Source organism: Siphateles boraxobius, unplaced genomic scaffold, assembly GCF_051911475.1.
Source record: "Siphateles boraxobius isolate OS27281-9 unplaced genomic scaffold, OSU_SipBor_1 8, whole genome shotgun sequence".
Classification (NCBI taxonomy): domain Eukaryota; kingdom Metazoa; phylum Chordata; class Actinopteri; order Cypriniformes; family Leuciscidae; genus Siphateles; species Siphateles boraxobius.
The window spans coordinates 24174796-24197072 of NW_027509208.1; the positions used below are offsets into that span (position 1 = coordinate 24174796).

Here is a 22277-nt window from a genome sequence, read left to right on the forward strand (position 1 = left end):
ATTGATGGTTGAGGAAGAACACGAGAGCTTTCACCGTTCTTTAACATGCATTTCACAGCTCTGCTCCTTTAAAACCCCAGCACTCTCACAGAAACCAAAATAGATGCTCACCATAGCCAAGCCTCCGATTTCTCGAACACAGAGGTAGAGGCGGCACAGATCCAGCGGCTTCTTGCCAACTGAAGGCAGGTTTGGGACCGGCGTGCCCCTCTCCTCCATGAAGGAGATGTAGCGATCCACCCATGCCCTCCTCTCAGGCTCACAGCCCATGTCGTACAGTCGTGTTATCTTCTCATTCGTCATGTTCCCCGTGCTGAGCTTCTGGGGTGGATGGATACAGAACAGAGTAAGATATATATCGCCACCGGCACCACCCATACTGTGAAGCCCATCGTTCTTTGTCCTGAGTAAAAGTGTTTTCCACATTGCTCAATATGTCCCATTCTGACGGTCTCATGCAAGTGAAGTTCACCCTTTACCATTTCGGACGGGTATGAGTATTGATGCATGGCCAGGGCCATGCACAGACATTAGTGATGGCAGGTGCTCAAGTCTCTCATAATTACTATAAAAGTTACATTAAAAATTACGTTAGTTACATACTGTGTGGAACATCTTTAAATTACTTGCATATTTAAAAAAATGTCCTCTGTTGGCATTATGCTGGAATTGGTAAATGAGCTAAATCAATGTTGTGCATAACAGACAAAAAATATTATATATTATGTTATACTATTATTATTTAGATGTATTTGCACTGCAATTAAAGTTGTATGAATAATGTTACGAGATTAGTGTTTTAAATCTAAAATTTTGAATATACATGTCCTTCTCAAATAATTTGCATATTGTGATAAAGTTCATTATTTTCCATAATGTAATGATAAAAATTAAACTTTCATATATTTTAGATTCATTGCACACCAACTGAAATATTTCAGGTCTTTTATTGTTTTAATACTGATGATTTTGGCATACAGCTCATGGAAACCCAAAATTCCTATCTCAAAAAATTAGCATATTTCATCTGACCAATAAAATAAGTGTTTTTAATACAAAAATAGTCAACCTTCAAATAATTATGTTCAGTTATGCACTCAATACTTGGTCGGGAATCCTTTTGCAGAAATGACTGTTTCAATGCGGCGTGGCATGGAGGCAATCAGCCTGTGGCACTGCTGAGGTGTTATGGAGGCCCAGGATGCTTCGATAGCGGCCTTAAGCTCATCCAGAGTGTTGGGTCTTGCGTCTCTCAACTTTCTCTTCACAATATCCCACAGATTCTCTATGGCAGGCCAATTGAGCACAGTAATACCATGGTCAGTAAACCATTAACCAGTGGTTTTGGCACTGTGAGCAGGTGCCAGGTCGTGCTGAAAAATGAAATCTTCATCTCCATAAAGCTTTTCAGCAGATGGAAGCATGAAGTGCTCCAAAATCTCCTGATAGCTAGCTGCATTGACCCTGCCCTTGATAAAACACAGTGGACCAACACCAGCAGCTGACATGGCACCTCAGACCACTGACTGTGGGTACTTGACACTGGACTTCAGGCATTTTGGCATTTCCTTCTCCCCAGTCTTCCTCCAGACTCTGGCACCTTGATTTCCGAATGACATGCAAAATTTGGTTTTATCCGAAAAAAGTACTTTGGACCACTGAGCAACAGTCCAGTGCTGCTTCTCTGTAGCCCAGGTCAGGTGCTTCTGCCGCTGTTTCTGGTTCAAAAGTGGCTTGACCTGGGGAATGCGGCACCTGTAGGCCATTTCCTGCACACACCTGTGCACGGTGGCTCTGGATGTTTCTACTCCAGACCTAGTCCACTGCTTCTGCAGGTCCCCCAAGGTCTGGAATCGGTCCTTCTCCACAATCATCCTCAGGGTCCGGTCATCTCTACTCGTTGTGCAGCGTTTTTGCCACACTTTTTCCTTCCCACAGACTTCCCACTGAGGTGCCTTGATAAAGCACTCTGGGTCAGCCTATTTGTCCAGAAATTTCTTTCTGTGTCTTACCCTCTTGCTTGAGGGTGTCAATGATGGCCTTCTGGACAGCAGTCAGGTCGGCAGTCTTACCCATGATTGTGGTTTTGAGTAATGAAACAGGCTGGGAGTTTTTAAAAGCATCTTTTGCAGGTGTTTAGATTTAATTAGTTGATTCAGATGATTAGGTTAATAGCTCGTTTAGAGACCCTTTTCATGATATGCTAATTTTTTGAGATAGGAATTTTGGGTTTTCATGAGCTGTATGCCAAAATCATCAGTATTAAAACAATAAAACACCTGAAATATTTCAGTTGCTGTACAATGAATCTAAAATATATGAAAGTTTAATTTTTATCATTACATTATGGAAAATAATGAACTTTATCACAATATGCTCATTTTTTGAGAAGGACCTGTATATGAAATGTTGGAAAATTCGGAATGATACACTATTACACTCTTAACTGTAACGGTGGCGACAGCCAGGAATAACAATTTAAATCAAATTAGACAAACTGACCTAAATTAAAGTGTTCCACATGGACATGGATAAACCTTCAAAAATCAGTTGCATACAAAATATTTTTCTTCACAACAATTGCACAAGGAAGAGTTTTTGTGTGTCAAAGAAACATGAATTAACAAGATTCGTTCATATCCTCTGCGTTGCAGGGAGACGCAACTTCTTTGTTTGGAACTATTATCATTGGTTAAATAGAGCAAAAAGTCAAAACTGACATTACTGTGTTTAAAATTTTAAATGAATATTTTTCATTGAACTCTTTTATTAAAATGAAAATCACATTTGCAATCGTGCTGATATTCAGGAAAACGACACTTTTTCTCGTGTGACATTACCTAGACATATCATATGGTATAAAAGACAAAATCTCATACAGGGACAATTTATATCTTGAATTTTGTGGGCATTTTGATTAATTTTGGTGGCATTTCCGATCCTGCGCAATGCTATTTTACACCAGACTCGCTTGCTTCTTGTCAAGTTTAATGGAGGGCTATTGCCTGAGTTAGGTTGGCTATTTGTAGATTGAAATAGTGGTTTAATTTGACAGTAGTGACAATGCATGCCGAAGCTTAAGAGAAAGATCTGGTTGACTCCAGTGTATGCAGGTCAGTGAGATGTGAATGCTGCTCTGCTCGATTTGCGTGGCGGCTTCTGACCAGAGATGCCACGCACCAAATTTAAATAAAACTAAAATATAAAATAAATAAAAAATGTTTTGCGAAAAATGGCACTTATCAAGTCAGACACCAAAAGAGCAGGTGCTTGAGCAGCACTTGTGGTCTATCTGTGCCAGTGCATGACACAGTTTGCTCAAAGAACACTGCATGTACAATGTATGGTAGGGGCACTCAAGTTCAGAGGCCAAGAGGGCCACATTTAAACCACAAAAATATGCAAATAATATTGTTCTGTAAAAACAATACCATTTAAAACTTTTGACATAACTTGAAATAAATTTGGAATATTTTCTGATTATGTTCATGCATTTCGGAATCAGAACAAGTTTTATTGGTTATAGGTTTTCTTGATTGCTGACGCATACAAGGAATGTGTTTGTTGTTTGAATTAGTGTTTTCAAAGCTAGCAACAATCCCATGTTGATCTGTGTTTGAGTTGTATTGCCTTATATTTGCACAACTTTTTGGCCACAAATTAAAATATACGTAAATATGAATATTTAGAATGATGCTAGCCACAATAAGTACAAGACTGGAATTACTATTTGACTGTAAACAGATTTAAAGGGTTAGTTCACCCAAGAATGAAAACTCTGTCATCATTTACTCACCCTCATGATACTTTATGTAACACTGTAGCTTGCCATTTTGTTCGAGTTACCAGTTGCCACGAATCACAAAACCAATAACTGACTTTCTCATTAAAGGTTTTGTGAAAAGCTGATTTGCCATGTATAAGTTTGCTGTGAACTCTTCCCTAATCCTTCTTGAATGTGTTTAATAAGGACATTTTCTTTTACCATGGTGTTCGCTGTCAAACGCAAAATGAATTAAGTTAGAATTATTTAAATTCAAACAATTTGGCACTATATCACACACAATTTTTTTTACCGTGATGGAAAATAACTAATTACTGACATTTTTGTAGCTCAGCTGTTCCCAAAATAGAGTAGCTTTTCCAGTGACAAGCTACTTTCCCAAAATTTTTGTCACATTATATTGACAGTCATGCAATAAATAAATCAAGACGTAATAAACGGTCCCATACCTTCATATGTAGCATTGCAAAGTCGGGTTTGCTGCCGTGAATCAGTTTGCTTATTTATCTCTTGAACCAACAGCTGATGGGTCTAATGCCTTTTTATGGCAAAATTGTTATTGTTTATAATGTTATTACCTAATAATGCTCTATATAATGCTGCTACCTAAATTCATATTTTCAACCATTCAAAAAATAATAATTCCGGGCCAGAAAAATACTGGTCTGATTAAAGTACAATTTATATAATTGTATATATTTGAAAACATAATACCATCACACCCTTAAATAGTTTCAATGCAGTAGCTTGTAGTTGAGATTCTTATTATGAACAGCTTAGCAACAGACAGTTTTAAACAAGCTTCCCCGGATATAACTGAAAAGAAATTGGGGGAAGTATTACAATCTTGTGCTAGAGTGTCATGATGAGAAAGTCTAATTACATCATATCTGCGGTCGAAACAGCTCACACCATCAAACAGGAGACCTAAATAGCCACAGAAAGAAGAAAGAGAAGAGAGTAAAAGTGCATGAGGCACTTACAGGGCTGCTGGGGTTCTTTGGCCAGGCAGGACTGCTAATGCTATCGCTGTCGTCCCCCTGATAAGAGGACAGACTAGCTGGGCTGGGGGACAGAGGGGAAGGGGTGGGAGGCTGGGACACACACTGAGAACCGTAGTTGTCCTGTGATGGGAGAACACATAGGGAAGAAAGAGAAACCCACACACATGGTGAATGGTGAGAGACAGCTTTCAAATCACCTTTACTCCTTGTCCACCGAAACGATGCGCAATACTCTCCCAGAACTGGCCCAAGTTTTGTTTTTGTACTAAGAAGTCATTTGCAAATTCTTTTGAATCGGCTTTATGCCATCGCAAACTAGCTTTGAAGTTATAGAAACGAATAAAACAAATAAAGATTTGCAGGGAATGTACAGATTACGCAAGCAAGAGGGAATTGGTGGTAGGTAATGCGAGCTGTGCTGACAATCAGACCAAGAGCATGATTTCAAGTGGGATACTGCTTTTATACAAAGATTCAATAAAGAAGTTTGATTAGTTCACTTCAGAATTAAAATTTCCTGATGATTTACTCACCCTCATGTCATCCATGATTGACGTTGAAAAGAAATAAAGGTTTTTGAGGAAAACATTCCACAATTTTTCTCCATATAGTGAACTTCAATGGGAATCAGAAGGTCCAAATTACAGTTTCAGTGCAGCTTCAAATGACTCGACACGATCCCATCCGAGGAATAAGAGTCTTATCTAGAGAAATCATCACTCATTTTATATATATATATTAGTGCTGTCAAACGATTAAAATATTTAATCGCGATTAATCGCACATTTTTATCTATTCTAAATATCCCTTGATTTCTATTTGTCTCATTATTTTTTCTCATTTTAATGCTCTTATCAACATGGAAAAGTGGATCAGCAGTAAGTTTGTTCTTAGCTGTGGTATCCATGTGCTTCTGTCTGAAGTCATCCATTGTAGAGCTTAGATCGGGCCCAAAAAATCAAGCCCGACCCGAGCCCGTGCGCATTGTGTCCGAGCCCGGCCCGACATATAAACTGTAATTATGAGCCCGAGCCCGATTTAAACCCATCCATTTTTTTAATACGTGGGTCGTTATAACTGACGTTCTCAACTACTTTCTATGTTACTTTCTCCCGCCCGCAACATTTTTGTCCCGCTCCCGCCCGCAAATAGACTCTTTTTTTGTAGGCTACCTCCAAATACTTTCGCCTACGTGTCGCCACCATACACATCAGCATAAATGCTCCTGATAAATTATTTGTTATTAAAGCATTAACACACAAATCACTGTTATAACATAAAAGCAAGCAGGCTACTGAGTGCATGGTTTGGCATTAGCCTACTGAATGCGCGCAAAGTGTGCTCCCTTAATAATTCCTAAAAAGCTGACATCAGTTCATCGCAATCTCACACATCTGTTATTATCAATGAAGCTGACTGCACAATGAATCTTTCATAATATATACACTTTGTTTGTTATAATTTGAGGATTTGCCAGCATACAGAATTCAGCACCGAACAAAAAGTCAGTTTTGAGCGGTGAGGGGACTCTATTTTAAATGCTTCTGATTGGCCATTGCGTTCAAGAAATCAACACATATGTCTGTGATTGGCTACATCCCTCAACGCTGCAAACATGTTATAAAAAGAAACTCTGGCCTGTAAATTGTTTCTATTTAGTTTTAGTTGTTCTCGTTGCTTTTCTGCAACATATGAATAAAAATGTATTAGTTTTTATGTTTTATTCATAGATATTTCTAGTTTGCGGGAGTCCCGCGAATCTTTTTATTCTCCCGTATCCGCACACAGAGTGAGTGCATTACCGCTCGAGCCCGCCCTCGCACTCGGCCATCAAATCTAGTCCCGCGCCGCACTCTATTGCGTTGAGAGTGCACGTCTCTAGATCGGCGTCTCGCGCTCGCGCCATCCACTCAAAACGTAACGTTAGCCTACTACTCTTTGGCCGGCGCGCAAGCCCAAACAAGTACGTGCGGCGTGCCTGTTGTTTTGTTTCCGGTCTAGCTATCCGGTGTGATGTTGTAGTTTTTCTAACGTTACTAGTTGTTGCAACAGCATTTGAAAAAAATACAAAGTTTGCTTGGCCAAAAAGAGCGTTAATTTGCGATAAAAAAATTGACGCCGTTAAAATGTGTTTGCGTTAACGCTGTTAATAAAGCGTTTAACGCACAGCACTAATATATATATAAATAAAGCACTTATATACTTTTTAACCACAAATTCTCGTCTTGCACTAGCTGTAATGCATTACGCCATCGCGTTGAAAGGTCACGTGTGTTCCAGTTAAAAAATGTTCTCGTTTTTTCCTCCAACTTCAAAATCGTCCAACATCATTGTTTTACCTTTTATTTTTGTAAAGGATGTTTGACTTAGTTTTTGCACGTTCGCTTTGTAAACACTAGGCCGGTACTTCTGCCTACCATGTCTCGTCCCTAACGTGACCTTTCAACGGGATGACAATGCGTGGCGCATCACAGCTAGTGCAAGACGAGCATTTGTGGTTAAAAAGTATATGAATATTTTGGTTTTTTTATAAAATGAGCGATGGTTTCTCTAGTGACTCTTATTCCTCAGCTGGGATCGTGTCGAGCCTTTGAAGCTGCACTGAAACTGTAATTTGGAGCTTCAACCCGTTTATAACCGTTGAAGTCGACTATATGGAGAAAAATCCTGGAATCTTTTCCTTAAAAACCTTAATTTCTTTTCGACTGAAGAAAGAAAGTCATGAACATCTTGGATGACATGGGGGTGAGTAAATTATCAGGAAATTTTAATTCTGAAGTGAACTAATCCTTTAATACAGAGTAGGGGTGGGTAATATACCGGAAGACACGATTAACCGGTAGGACTGTGTCAACCTTTAGAGATTTTGAATTATCGTCTCTATCCCGGTTACGCTCACATGAAGTTGCTGTGCTACGCAGTCTAAAGCTTATCGTTTGCAGGTGTTCTTAAGTATTGGGGTTTAAAAACAAGTGATTTTAAACCGTTGAAGCGAATTAAGCAATGAAAGACAACTCATTTCGCTACATGCATGTGCTTTCAGAGAGACTTTGCTTTTTCTCAGAGCTGACAAACTAATTGGGCTTAAACGGGTAAATACACATACTTAAGTGTTAAAGTGACCATGTCTTTGATAGTAAACACAGTCATTTATGTCTTAAGTGAACGTAAACAGTTGAGAAAGAAAACGCATGAGTATATTGGATCCATGCAGTCGGTCTTAAAGTGACAGCATCCAAATTTACCTGCTGTCTTTATTAACGTTAATCAAACAACAAAAAAGAGAAAATCTCTCATTGCTCTTGACTGTGTTACGCGGACTGAAGATGAAAACTGACAGAAGGCAGGATTAAAAAGCTTAAAAGTGGTTTATTAAACAAAAGACGGACTGGTGTAACAGTGTGTCAAATGCAAACACAAGCATTAACACAATTATAAATCGACAACTGAAGGCATAACAGGGCAAACTTAAACACTGGCTAAATGAGGAAACAAATGAAAAACACCTGTGATGATTAAATGAATGTCCATGACAGCAAATGAGAAACTGAAACAAAAAAACACAGGAAGTACTGAATACAAACTAAAAGTCCATAAAAACTAAACTTAGAACAAACACAACTGAATATCTGTAACAGACTGAATCACTTTTGTAACTTTAATGAGAATAAATGTATATTTAATTTACACAGTGAAGACTATGCAGTGTTTTTGTCAGTACTTATAGAATTTATTTCTTATTTCTAGCGCTTGGAAGTTTTTCCAGATTGGTGTATTTCAGTTGTGTCTTTGTTCTATTGTAGCTTGTTTTCCTATATGCTATAATAAGTTTATTTGTTCTTTCTTTATCACTGTTTATTTGTCTTCAGTGTCTAACCTGATTTATTGTAGGCTATTTATCATATAAAATTAACACACTCTCGTCTCTCCACATTATGAAAACGGCGAAATTACTAATAGTAATTCCAATAATAGCAAATTTACCTACCACAAACAATATAGTCGAGATTCATGTTTAGATTTATTACAGTTCATCACTGAGAAGGCAGTGTGTAATATTTTGTCTCTTTTTATCCCCGACAAAAATAAAGAGAGACTTTGGTAAAGTTTTATTTTTTAATTACATTGTAGTCTCGTCTTTTTTCGTCAACGATATCGCATGTTGATATAGTAACAGTTATCGTTAAATGACCTTGCCGTTGTCTCGTCATCGGAAAAGGTTTGATAACGCAATTAACACTAATCAGCACGAGTACTGGCACCCTGTCAGAGGAATAGGATCGCTTGATCCGCAATAGGTCGAAAACATTCTCCTGAAATTCACAGTCCTAAAACCTCCCATGCAAAGCCTACTGTCGTTAGCATGAGAAGCATTCAGAAAGTTTGGCAAAGAACTGGCAGAAACTTCGTGTATAACACTTCAAATCTGTCACACTCTTTTTGTACTCTGGCTCTTGTTCTGGCTGAAGTTGGCACCACTCTGAGCTGGACTAAAGAAAGCTCAGTTCATACCTTTCAAGTAGCTCTGTGTTATATTGCAAGACTTGTTATACTTGTTACAGGATTGCACACACACACACACACACACAAACACACACACAGCAGAAATAGGGAGAGCAACACAAAAATTGTAACGTAGCCAGCTGGACAAGACATAAAGGTCAACGTTTGAAGGCACTTCTGTTTGTTGTGAAGTTTTCTACACGTTAAATTAAAAAGCCGTGTTCTATAGACGACTGATGCCACGAGGTGAAAAAAGTACAAAGACTATCATGAGCTAGCAAGAAAACAAAATAATTTTTTTGAGAATTATTGAAAGTGACAGAACTACTTCTCTCTAATCAGTAAGGGGACAAAACAAAGCATCACATCGAATTACAAATGAAACAAAAAAAGTGACATAAGCAAGAATGGAAAGATGAGTTCAGAGAGAGAATGCTCTGCTACTGCGCCATATCTCAGCCAATCAAATGAAACCTGAACTTAATGACACAATGAAGTTCTGATGAAAGTAAGGGCAATGACTGAGAAAGAACAAGTTAACACAAGAAAGATTTGAAGCAAGGTCTTCCAGAGCTTAGATGTGCGCTCATTAGGACACATGAGAGAATTATATTGCTTGGGTTATTGAATAACAAAATGAAATTGAACACTATTCAAGAACAACATACTTTCAGTACTCAGTTTAGGGAGTGTAAACAGAATGATAAACTACAAGAGCTACAAGTAGTAGGATGTAAATATATACAATGATAACAATTTTATTACGACTCGCAAATTATTTGGGGGAAAAGGTGAATTTGGTCAAAATCTAAATCTATTTCAATGCTATGATGCAAACTGTAGTTATTTAAAACAATATGTTAAAGTTTCTTTTTCCGGCAGTGCTCCATTGAACATGTCCGTGCAGGAAGCAAATTGGTGATCTAGATTTGGTGGATTTGGTAATTGGTATTATTATAATAATTAGGCTATAACCAATTATTAAATTCCATAATTATGGTGTTTAATTTTCAATCTCACACCGTGTCCTAAGTACAATGCAAGATTAGAGCAGCAAAAAATAGATGAAAGTTAAAATGCAAGTTGAAACACAAATCCCAGCCAAAGATGTTTAATTTACAAGAATGTGAAGCAGGAGATTAAACCAATGACATTTCAAAGTAGACTAAGACTTGTATCACTTGTTAGGACACGGTGTCAGACCAATGCACTCATTTTTACACCCTTACTGGGCAGATATTAACAAAGTTATGGTTGAAGCAAAGGTCAGAGACTGTTTGTTGGCTGTAACAGAGAAGGTTTTAGAGTAATGTTACCATTTACAGGGATTTAGAGTTATCTGTGAGCATATTTTGGACATGTTCAATGAGTCAGAGAAAGAAAGATGTCTTCATACCTTTGGCTTAGGGGGATCTGTGGCGGGTGTGCTGCCCTCCTCCTTGTGCTCAGCTCTCTGTTTGGGATCGGTGGGCATCATGGTGTCCCCTGAGCCTGTCATAGGCCCTACAGGAAATTCAGACCCTTAGACCTCACCTTGCCAAACATCTGATCTCACCCTCCAGAAAAGGTATATATTCAAACTAGTCAAGTAATAACTTTATTCTGAAAGCAAAATACAGCATTAAACTCCAGATTTTTAGAGTTAGTAAGATCCCAGTAAGATAAAAGTTTTTATTTTTATTTTATTAAAGAAATACTTTTATTCAGCAAGGAAGCTTCACGATAAATCGTATTTTAATCGCGATCACAATTTCTGCTTCTCTTGATTAATTAAAGTCCCCCTGTGGTGAAAATCCATCTTTTGATGTTGTTTATGTCTATGTGGTGTTTTTAATATGCTTTAAGTCAACACCATTGGTGAGTATTTTCTCGTTAAAACTGCAGTGAACTAAAGAATGTGTTGAAAACATGGTTTGAAATCACAAACTACCTTGTAACCAATCAGATCAACAACGAGTGGATCTCTGAGCTGGTGTGAGTGAGTGGAGATGGGGCTTATTTGCATATTCATAGAACCGCTTATACTTAATGAGGTAAGGGTGCAGAATTACATTCATGCTATTTTAAGGCATGAAGGATTGCAAAGGGAAAAAACATTTAAATATGTCATTTTGGTGATAAAAGCTGAGTTTTAAGTGATGAAATTATTAACTACAGGGGGACTTTAAGCATTATTGTCTGCAATATTTGCCCGCTGGTTATTTATCCTGAGAACATTTCATTTTTATTTTACATTTGCATTATCTTGCATTGGTAATGAGTTTGCACAAGTTTTCATGCATTAAAACATTTGGAACATTTCTTGCATTAAATATTTGGAATCTTGGAATCTTGTCGCATTGAAACACTGAGATATTATTGAAAACTCTCAAGCTTACCTGTGGGCATTGTGTTGTAGGAGGGTCCTTGAGGGGTCATCCTGGCTGAGCTGTTGCTCGGTGGATGGTTGTAGGGGCCTCCAGGAGCCATTCCAAGCATGTGGGACCCAGCCTGGTACCCGCTTGGCCTATGGATAACAGAACACAAACATAAGGACACAGGCATTTAAAAAGAGCCTGTTTAAGATGTGAAGATTTCAATGATAAGTTGTTAGTACACTTATTTTCTTTTCTGCTTTACTTCTAATAGCTGGCAAGCAACAAATATGCAGGGACAGTAGAGAGGGTTAAGACATTCAGGATTAATGCACAAAGGAAAAGGAAGTGATGTGTTTGTAGTCCATATTACACTTTAAGTCTTAAATTAGGTACAATCTACAATCCATCGGTCAAAGTTTTACACTGCTGCTACCAAAACAACCAACAATTCTGCGAATCACACCTTGACTCAAATAAAAAATGCATAAAATGCATGCAAAATGAATCTATCATTTTATGTAGAAGAATCTTCACCCAACTCTTCTCCAGTATATTCCGAGTTTTGTGAAGTCACAGCAATTACTTCACATAAGTAACAGACCAAAATATTATTATTAACTGAAAATATTCCCTTCTACTATAGTTTCTCAACATGTGATAACCGATGCGGTATTTCTTGTCGATGGGTCAATTTTAAATCTGAATGTAAACAGTTGTTATATTAATGGAAAAAAGCTGCGTTAACATTCTTCAAAAATTCCCCTTTTGCGTTCCACAGAAGAAGAAAAAAACAGTTTACAGATTTTGGAAAAGACAAGTATAAGTACATAAAGAATTTTTATTCTTGGGTGAACGATTCCTTTAAACCCTTTTAGTCTTCCACTCCACTTTATCTCTGAGCTACACAAGCTGCTGCTTCAGTTCTCCAATCTACAGAACATTTTGCTGTTTTCTCCAGAGGATGCTTCTCCTGTCTTTGTGAAAGCTATATGATTAGTATTCTTAAATGCTCAGAATAAATCAAAATCGTGGTGGAGAAGAAAAGAGAAGCTAATGCATAGCACTTGGCTTGTGCTGTTTCTAGCTGATGCGAGCAGACTCAAGCAGAGTGAAGCCATCCAGCCAGGGGTCCAATCTTAAACCTACCCAAACAGCTCAGTGTGAGGCTGGCCTTGGCCTTGCGCAGGACTGTAGTGAGGGTGATGGGGGTGAGGGATAGGGAAGGAGTCTGGCCGCCCCCCAGGCCCAGACAGGCCGGGGTACACAGGGGACCTGCCAAAGGGAGGCCTGAAGCAGGAGGAAGAGCATAAAGGTCTCCTTGGTGCCTGTTCACTTTCAATACAAATGAAAACTCAAAGGTGCACTGAATAATATCATGTTTGCCCCTGTCCCAAATCCTGCCCTTAGCATTATTTGGTGACATAAAATCTGCATGGCTGTCCAGTAGAGGCCAACCAGTGAGGGATAAGCAAAATGACATATTGAGGGTGCATACAAGTTACAAAGGAGTACCGTTCTGAATCATAAATGCTTCTGGAGGGTATATGGAATATGACAAAATAATCTATCTGAATAAATGGCATTAACAGCACTCGACCACACACATTTGCTGTTCTCTCTCCACTCTTGCCTCACATGAGAACGTGTTCCCCTTATTGAATCACAGGAAAACAAATAAAAGTGGTCATCAATTTTAACAACATCTAATGAAAAGGTGGTGAATGCTATTGTAAATTAAACGATTGAATATGCAAAACTTAGACATTTTAAGCTCCATGAGCAGAGAGCTTGCATAATTGGTTATGACAGAGCTCCTGATAAAAGCTTAAATAAACAGAATTGGTATCAATCGGCAATAAATTGATAGTGGCTATAATAATCTATTTGGAGCACTTCTAATAATTAAAATTTTATATGTCCAAATTAATATTATTTATTTTGCAAGGTGTAAAAAAATTACTAATTAAAAGAGAGAGTTTTTTTCATTAATGCAAGATTTCCCAAACTGGAATTGAATTGGAATTCATTTGTTTTTAACTGAGGGATTATTCTGTAACCTTAAATGGGTTGTTTACCCCAAAATAAAACCTGTATGACTATTTCTTTTTTGAAATATTTTAAGAAGTCTCTCAGTTATTTTTTTTTTTTTTTTGTACATACAATGGAAGTCAATAATAACCAAATCTGTTTGGCTGCCAAGATCATTCAAAATATCTTCTTTTGTGTTCCGCAGAAGATAGTAAGTCATACAGGTTTTGAACAACATTAGGGTGAATAAATAATGGCAATTTTCATTTTTGGGTGATCGATCCATTTAATTATGGATGAAATCTAGACCAAACATGACCAAAACATCTTGTTCTAGTTAAACAGAAAGGCACTTAAAATGAATTAAGGCTCTGATTTACCTGGCCTGGCCCGAGGGGATTGGGTTCTGCTGGGCAGATGCAGGGCTACTCTCATGGGGTTTGCGGCTGACATTGGGAGGAGGTGGACCCATCCCTGGGCCAGCCGACTGAGGCATGTTGGGAGAGGTCGGAGCCACACTGCTGGAGCCTGCGGTGTAAGGCCGGCCACCGGCTGCATGCCCTGGTCCTCGAGCCGTAGTCATAGAGCCACAGGGTTGTCCTGGACCCTGCCCATGCATTGGACTGCTGGCATTCATGCCAAGACTGTTGCTCATGCCTGGGCCGGGGCCACTGTAGTTGGCACCTGGTGCTCCGCCATAGTTAGGAGGCCGTGGGTAGTTACCTGGAGATAAACCAGACAGTTTTTATGTAAAAGTCCTAATACCATTAAGTACATCTCAGGAAATATCTTAAAGGAAAAAATGCAATGCATGACCAAGAGCAAAACACGTCTCAAGAGCCCTGCACTCTGTTGATAACATTTCATATTCGCTTCCTCTAAGTGTTTTTAAAATGCAAAAAAATATCTTGTGTTTCCATACAATCCAAACTGGGTGCTATTGCTGTGCTGGTTTTACAGTTCCCTTCTCTTATTCTTACAGACAACCAAGAAACAGTATTCACAATGTGTTTCAGTAATGTTATCAATCTGGTTTTGGTCAATTTCGAGTTTGGATCCCTAATACATGTCTATAATTTATTGGATTTTTTCATTTTTCTTTGATGGACTGGATTCCAACATGGGAACATGGACGGAAGTCACACTTTTAACATAAAAATTGCTTAAATATCAGGTTGCTTTTCACCAAACCTGATTGGAACACTTAAGTGAGCCCTATGTAGTTTTTGCTGACACTCTTGGGAGCTTCATTAAACGGGAAAGTGATTCACAATGTAATGGATATTCATGAAATTATACAGGTTTAGAATGACATGAGGACGTGTAAATAACAGATTTTATGGGTGCATTTTGATCTCTTCTCTTTTAAGTCTAAATTCTGCATACATCTTTTTTTTCTCTGTTCCTACTCAGGAAGTCAAATTATCAAATCTTTGTGGGAGAGTATTGGAAGCCAGTGAAGGCTGGACAAAATTTTGCCAAATTGACATTCTAGTCAATTACAAGTGTGGGACCAAAGCCTCAGCAAGCCATCAGAGAGCCCGTTGTTAATGAAGTATGTCTCCTCATGACATGTTTCAAGATCAACAGTCTGAGGACATTCAGCCTGACACCCACTGGACGCCAAGTTTCTCTCGTCAAGTTTCTCAGGGGACGAGACATCATGTCCACCACGTGGAGTTCCGTCTAATATGCTGATGTGCATAATGGGCATAAATTTAATCGTGCCCAGATCGCTGCTTGGCAGGAGGAGCTTGCCGAGCAGCGTTTCAGTCACAATTAGAACTGGGATTTCCATTCCTCAAGCTGTCGAAACGTTGAGATCTTTGGCTCATTCAGGTTTCAAAAGTTCCCTGTGGAAATCAGAGAGTCTTGGCATGCTTTCCACTTTCCCAGTGTAAAAAAAAGAAAACTAAAAATGTATTCCAAAATCACATTAAGCAGGTTGAGAGGAAAGGAAGGGGCATACTGGCTATTTGCCCCGATTCTGTAGTAACACTGAGACCCTTAACAAGCTCCTTCACGGTGGGGAGGACGGACACTCCAGTCTGCAAGGATGTAGAAGTGGACCTGGAGCAATGCCAATTACACAGAAAAGCCGTACTGCTGTCAGACACTCTGTGGTGACTTTCCTCCAGCCCTGTTAATCTCAACATTCCCTCAGGTGAAAAAGAGGGAAAGATGCCATGAATGTGAAGGATACAGGCGGATGCCCTTCTGACAGTGCTGTGAGCGATGCATAGATGACAGAAGGTTTGGGACATGAGAACACAATTTGAAGCCTACTGTGAGCTAAAAAGATGTGCATCTCACCTTGTTTTAAAGACCCATGTTTCTGTAATTCAGCTACACAAAATGACAAAGCTTGTTCTGACACAACAGGACTCAAAGGCTTCCCACTTTCCCTGCCTTCAACTCAATTCACATCAACAACTAACCTTCGAGTCAAAGACAATTCACTGTTTAAAGGGAATGTATAATGGAAAGGGGGATTTTCCTTGCTTGTTTAAATTAAATGCAGATCAAATACACTTTAAAATTCATAAGCCCAGCCTTACGCTAAATGCTTTTAATTTACAAATGTCAATCCATACCCCATAATGACAAAGAAAAAAATAGATTTGTGCTAACTTTAGAAATGTAATAAAAATTTAAAAAACTGAAAATTTACCTTGGATACATCCCATTTCTGCAGATCATCTTTGAAGATGTATCTACACTTTGATTTGATGGGACATGATTGGAAAGGCACACACCTGTATATATAAGGTCTAACAGCTGAAAATACATAGAGTAAAACCAAGCCATGCAGTCAAATGAACAGACAAGACTGTGTTGAGGCACAGATCTGGGGAAGGCTACAAAAAATTCTGCGGCATTAAAGGGTTCTCACAAGCACAGTGGCCTCCATAATTCTTAAAATGGAATAAGTTTAGAACTTCCTAGAGCTTGTTACCCAACCAAACTGTGCAATCGGGGAGAAGGGCCTTGGTGACCAAGAAACTTATGGTCACTCAGGTTGAGCTCCAGAGATCATGCATGGAGACAGGTGAAAGAAGACAACCAACACTACAACACTACTCCAATATAGGCTTTTATGGCAGAGTGTCAACACCAAAGCGTTTCAACGCCAAAGCATCTCCTCAGTGCAAAACCCATGAAACAATGCTTGGAATTAGCAAAATAGACACCTAAAAGACTGTGAGAAACAAGATGCTCTGGTCTGATGAATCTCGACTACAAGCGTCATGTCTGGAGGAAACAAAGCACCACTCATAACCTTGGCAATACCATTCCAACCACAGTGGTTGTAGTATCATGCTAAGAGGGTGTTCATGAGTGGCAGGGACTGGGGGAATTGTCAGGGTAAAAGGAAAGATGAACACAACAAAATAAAAAGATATCTTTAAGAGTTGTAAGGAGCACAGATGGGTCAAAGGTTCACCTTCCAGCATGGCAATGACCCTAAGCAAGCACACAGCCAAGACATGTAAGAGTGGCTTACGGGCAACTCTGTAAATGAGTTTAGAGTTTAGATCCAGATCCCGGACTTGAATGTTCCCCATCCAACTTAAGAGCGCTTAAGAGGTACTCCAGGGAAGAATGACTGAAGCTTGTCTTGAGCTTGTAGAACATGCCAACGGTGCTTCAACTTAAATAATGTGGTAAGGGTCTGAATCCTAGCAATTAATGCAATGTAATATTTCAGGTTTTTCTTTGTAATAAATGTTCAGTTATCACAAATCTGGGTTTAGCCTTGTCATTATGGTAGTATGGAGTGTAGAATGTTGTGATAAAAATGAAGGAGTCTGAATACTTTCTGAATGCACTGTATGACCGCCAATGTTTACACCAGATGATTTTTCAGCAGATTTTCAATCATAATCCTCATTTACATAGTTGATGGAGAATCGGCTCTCAGCAGGGGAGCCTTAACAGCCGCAGTGACTCAACTCACAGCTGAGTTAATGGACTTACTGACTGGAAATCAACTTCTGTTTCAGTCGAAATGATCATTCAGTCGGTGGGATGATCATTTGGCCATGGCAGTGACCAATGAGCCTCTGCAGAAGCAACAATATATTGTCCTGCTTGAGTCTCAGAGAGTAACTGTTGTCAACAAACCATCAATAAGTAACAAGCAGTTGTCCTGCTTCTTGGAGAGAAAACTCAAAGGCTGTCATCCCTCTGCCATTTCTAATCGCAGTGTGTAACAGACCTCCAACAGAAGAGGGCGAGATTTCATCAAATACAGTCGGCAGGTGAGACAACCCATCTAGTTGTTTTGGGTTGGCTACTGAGACGTTGTCTTTACACATCAACACACTATTCAGCAAAATGAGTGCCCCTGATGAATGTAAGTGTGACTTACATTGGTCAGTTTAATATGGGAACAGGTTAGTCAATCATAAAGGTAATTAACGTTTAAAAGTCTTAAAGGTACAGTAGCTAAAACTTGATTATTATGAAAAATAATTTATATTAGGTGGGGGTCCACATGCATCTATCCATCCATTTTCCAAACTGCTTGTCCTATCGGGGTTGTGGGGATGCTGAACTCTACCCCACTGTCTTGGGTCTTAAGCAGGGTAGCACCCTGGACAGATGGCCAGTTCATCACGTGGCTTACACACATGCTTTCACACATACGGACAACTTAGGCTACATTTAGACAGTCAGTCCAAATCCGATTTTTGTGCATATCCGATTGAATTCGAATCAGAATCACGTGAAATGCGATTTTTACAAATCCGTTTCAACCTACGTGTGGTTTGAAAACCTATTCAAATCGTATTTCTGGGAATCCGTTTCAGTCTGACCGATCTGATCGAATTTTGCGTGGTTTATGTGACTTTCTCACGCCATGTTAAACATCAGACGTTGTAGTTGTTGTTGTATTTGGCGTATTCAATAATTTTAGATCAGATTCCAATCGGATACACAAATAATCGGATTTAGACTGAAAGTGTGAACATAGCCTTAGAATCACCTCTCATTCACCTCTTGTCTTTGGATTGTTATACAAAAGAAAGGCTTTCTGGCTCAGCCAGAACTCGAACCGAGGACCTTCTTGCTGTGGCCACAGCGCTATCCACTGAGCCACTATGCCCCTGTGTTATAAGAGCATTTCCAACAAGTTTGCCTCAGTTCAGGTTGTAATGCGCAGCAAAAATAGGTATAGCACCGAAACTCTTGCATGCAGTGCTACTCCTGTTAAGCAGCACCAGGCTACTGATGAACGCAGTGCAAGCCCTGCTGCCTGTTAATATAGCCGGCAAAATAAATCAATGTAAAACAAGATGTATGAAACAAGTCTAAGGGTGAGAGAGAGAGAGAGAGAGAGAGAGAGAGAGAGAGGAGAGAGGGAGAGAGAGAGGGAGAGAGAGAGAGAGAGAGGGAGAGATGGTTTAAAATGATGGAAAATGGTTAAAAAAAACACCAAATTATTAATGTTTGCATTATAAGTAAACTTCAGGAAACAATAAAATGCTTAATTTAATGTTCTTCCAAACTATGAATTGACTGAGGCATCTTTTCATGGATCCCATCAATCTGTGTAAACAATTCTGCGGTCGACTGCCGCTATAGCTCAGTCAGTGTCAGGCCTGCAACAGCGGCAGCACGTTGCACTCCTGTTGTCTTGAGCTGGCTGTCAGTCATTTGAATTAGAGTACAGGACAACAGGGACTATCAATCAGACAGAGTGGAGGCCATGACATTATAAAGGCATGCTTAGCAGCTATTCATTTATTACATCTGCACACCATAACATTCATGATGAATTACTGCTGAGGCCTGTTAATGGGGTTTCTTTCACAGACGCACAAGGCTGAAACAACAACAGACACAAGGCTTAAAGCCTGGTCCCAGATTAAAATGCATGTTTGAGTTGTCTTAACTGAAAGCAACTTGCACTGACATATCTTAAAATATGTCATTGTTTTATCTCCAGATAAATGTTTTTTTTGTTTTTTTATCAGTAATGTTTTTTCTAAGGCATGTTTATGAAAGCTACTTAAATGTCCTAATTGAACTAAGGCCAAATCCTGGCTTAATCTAAGCCTTGTTTGTTAAACCACAAGTATTAGTTCACCCAGAAAATTTAATTATGTCATTTACTCACTCACATGTCCTTCCAAACCCAGATTACATTCTTTCTTCGTGGAACACAAAGGGAGATTCATATATTTACCTTTGGTGCCTTAAACTATTGCTCTAAGCTTGTCGTCAATGGTCTACTGTATAACAACATTGGCTCTCGCATGCCTTATCTGTATGTGTAAATGTATGAATGAATGATGTCGAAGCGATGACAAAAATTACATTTGTATGTAAATACAATTTTTTTGTATGTTTCTCACATAAAGCTATCGAAGACTTGTAATATAGTGCACAAGATGTATGGACCATTTTAGTGAATATTCACATCAGACAATTAGAGGAAGAAATCCTCACCTAAACAAAAATGTAAAATGTTTGCAAGCAGAAGAACTTGGAATGTGAGTGTGTTACCTGAAGGGCCATACTGGCCACTCTGGGGCCCATAAGAGGGGCCCAGCTGATAAGAGCCCACATTATGCTGCATAGGGCCAGTGGGACAGGAGTGTGGGGACATAGAAGGTCCAGCCTGCTGGCCTCCAAACTGAGGACCAGGTGCATTGCGCTGCATGTTAGGTGCAAATCCTAAAAAGTAAAACCGAGAAAAAAAAGTGTTTTCTGTAAATAGTTTAAAGATAAATGTTAAAATTAATAGAACTACTTTGCATAGTGTAAAGTTTATATTCAGTATTATTAGTATATATATATATATATATATATGTTTTTCAGTATGATTCACCCATATGCAGTCCTTTATAATAAATGCTACTTCGAAACTTACTAGTATGTATGTATATATATATATATATATATATATATATATATATATTTATTTATTTATTTTTCCTGTGACGGTCTTTCAATTATTAGTCAACAACAGCCTGTAAATGTATTCAGATTTGACCTTTTTTTTGTTTTTAATGTATTTGCCTTTGTATGGTCAGAAAAAGCAAAACCGTGACAAGGACTACTGCCCTCCTGAAACACTGCCAGCACCAATTATTTGACTTGGACAGGGAGACAGGTCAAAATCTTAATTTGCCATCACAAGTTTACAAGGATTTTCTTAAGAACAATGTGCACTGGTAAATTGTACACAATAAGATGGGACAGGGTTTTCATGTTGACCTTCTGGTGTCAGTAAATCTAATTGTGATCTCACTTGCATAGGTGAAAATAACTGAAATTACAATAATAGTTATTGCTTACAGCTCCGAACAAACAAATGTTCATACTTAAGCTCTAAATCAAAGCACCAGCACTCTGATAGCTCCTCATATCCATGGAGGAGGAAAAAATATATAGCAGGTGTTAATATACATCACACATTTGAGTTTATTCCTCTGAAGTGAATCCTGGAAAGCGAGCGAACAGATGTCGGATATTAGTAAAAAATCTCCTTTTCTTGATAGCTGTAAATAGAGTCAGTGTGCGCCGCACTGTTACAGCGGGAAATCAACTCACCTCTCTCCTGAGACATGGGCGACTGACTGTGAGAGGAATGGGAGCCAACGTCTGGGACGTTCCCCGGGGTCTGAGGGGCCATCTGTGTACCTGTGTGGGGGGGGGGGGAATGTACATGTGTGCGTAAACCCAAAGTCTTTTTCTGTACACATTATTTCCTTAATCAGTATTTTTGTCTAGTTTAAGATTAACACATCTAATTATCAAAACAAGATAAATTTACTTCAAAAGTTGTTTTCAGATTTTCAAGAGACTGTTTCTTATGTTTTTTTATTATTATATATACAATTAAATGTAAATTTTGTTAGATTTATTGTCTAAAACCATTTAAAAAATGATAAACTTACCTCATGACATATTTATCTTGTTTTAAGGATATTTTACTGGGAAGCAAGGCAAAAATACTGATCAAGAAACATAGTTTTGCAGTGCACATGCACAAAACCACAAACACAGTTAGTGGTCTCATAAAAGAGCTCCTTTTCACAATAAATATCAGACAAATTAGCATTGAGGGCAGAATATCTAACCACACGTCCCAAGGGAGGTGTTTAAGGCTCATCGTTTCTCTCCCGGGAGCAACTTTGTGTGCCTGTATGTACAGAACGCGTATGTGTGTAAAAGCGGAGATATTCATTCTCCAATAATGGCACACAGATCACATGTCAGGGCCAGCCTTGTATGCGGTTAATGGCCAATGGTGCTCCCAGTAGAGATGAGGCGGTTTTGTGTGCAGCGGGGTAAACGCTCTCCTGTGGACCTTGTTAGTGACATTCAGAACGGAGACGAAAAACAGCAGTTTCAGCTGCACAAAGCCCTCCGCTGCCCGGCTATCAAAGAAGCCCGGCTAACAATGCAGGGCACAGCAGGACAGTAATTGTGTCAAAGTGACTCCAAACTGCTAACAGACTTTCAAAACTATTTTAATGATGGAGCGACTTGTTTTAAAGGCAGCTTGAATCCTGCTGCTGACCCACTGCTGACTGGAGCTCAAACACACCTCGCCCTCCGACTGCTCCACAGTGGGAGGAATTAAAC

The 22277-nt window shown here is 39.0% G+C and overlaps 1 protein-coding gene across 9 annotated transcripts in view; it reads right to left on the reverse strand.

Moving 5' to 3' along the window:
• arid1b (AT-rich interactive domain 1B) overlaps positions 1-22277 on the reverse strand; it is an 88276-nt gene that overhangs the window by 12080 nt on the left and 53919 nt on the right. For 2 of the 9 annotated variants that reach the window (XM_077220427.1, XM_077220429.1), the window contains exons 6-13: positions 21240-21329; positions 20190-20360; positions 14057-14399; positions 12795-12935; positions 11670-11797; positions 10688-10794; positions 4768-4908; positions 112-321 (exon numbers count right to left, since the gene is read on the reverse strand). In XM_077220427.1, coding sequence (XP_077076542.1) covers positions 112-321; positions 4768-4908; positions 10688-10794; positions 11670-11797; positions 12795-12935; positions 14057-14399; positions 20190-20360; positions 21240-21329 — 1331 coding nt within the window. The remainder of the gene's footprint in view (positions 1-111; positions 322-4767; positions 4909-10687; positions 10795-11669; positions 11798-12794; positions 12936-14056; positions 14400-20189; positions 20361-21239; positions 21330-22277) is intronic. The other 7 variants (XM_077220433.1, XM_077220431.1, XM_077220428.1 and 4 more) reach the window with 6 other exon arrangements.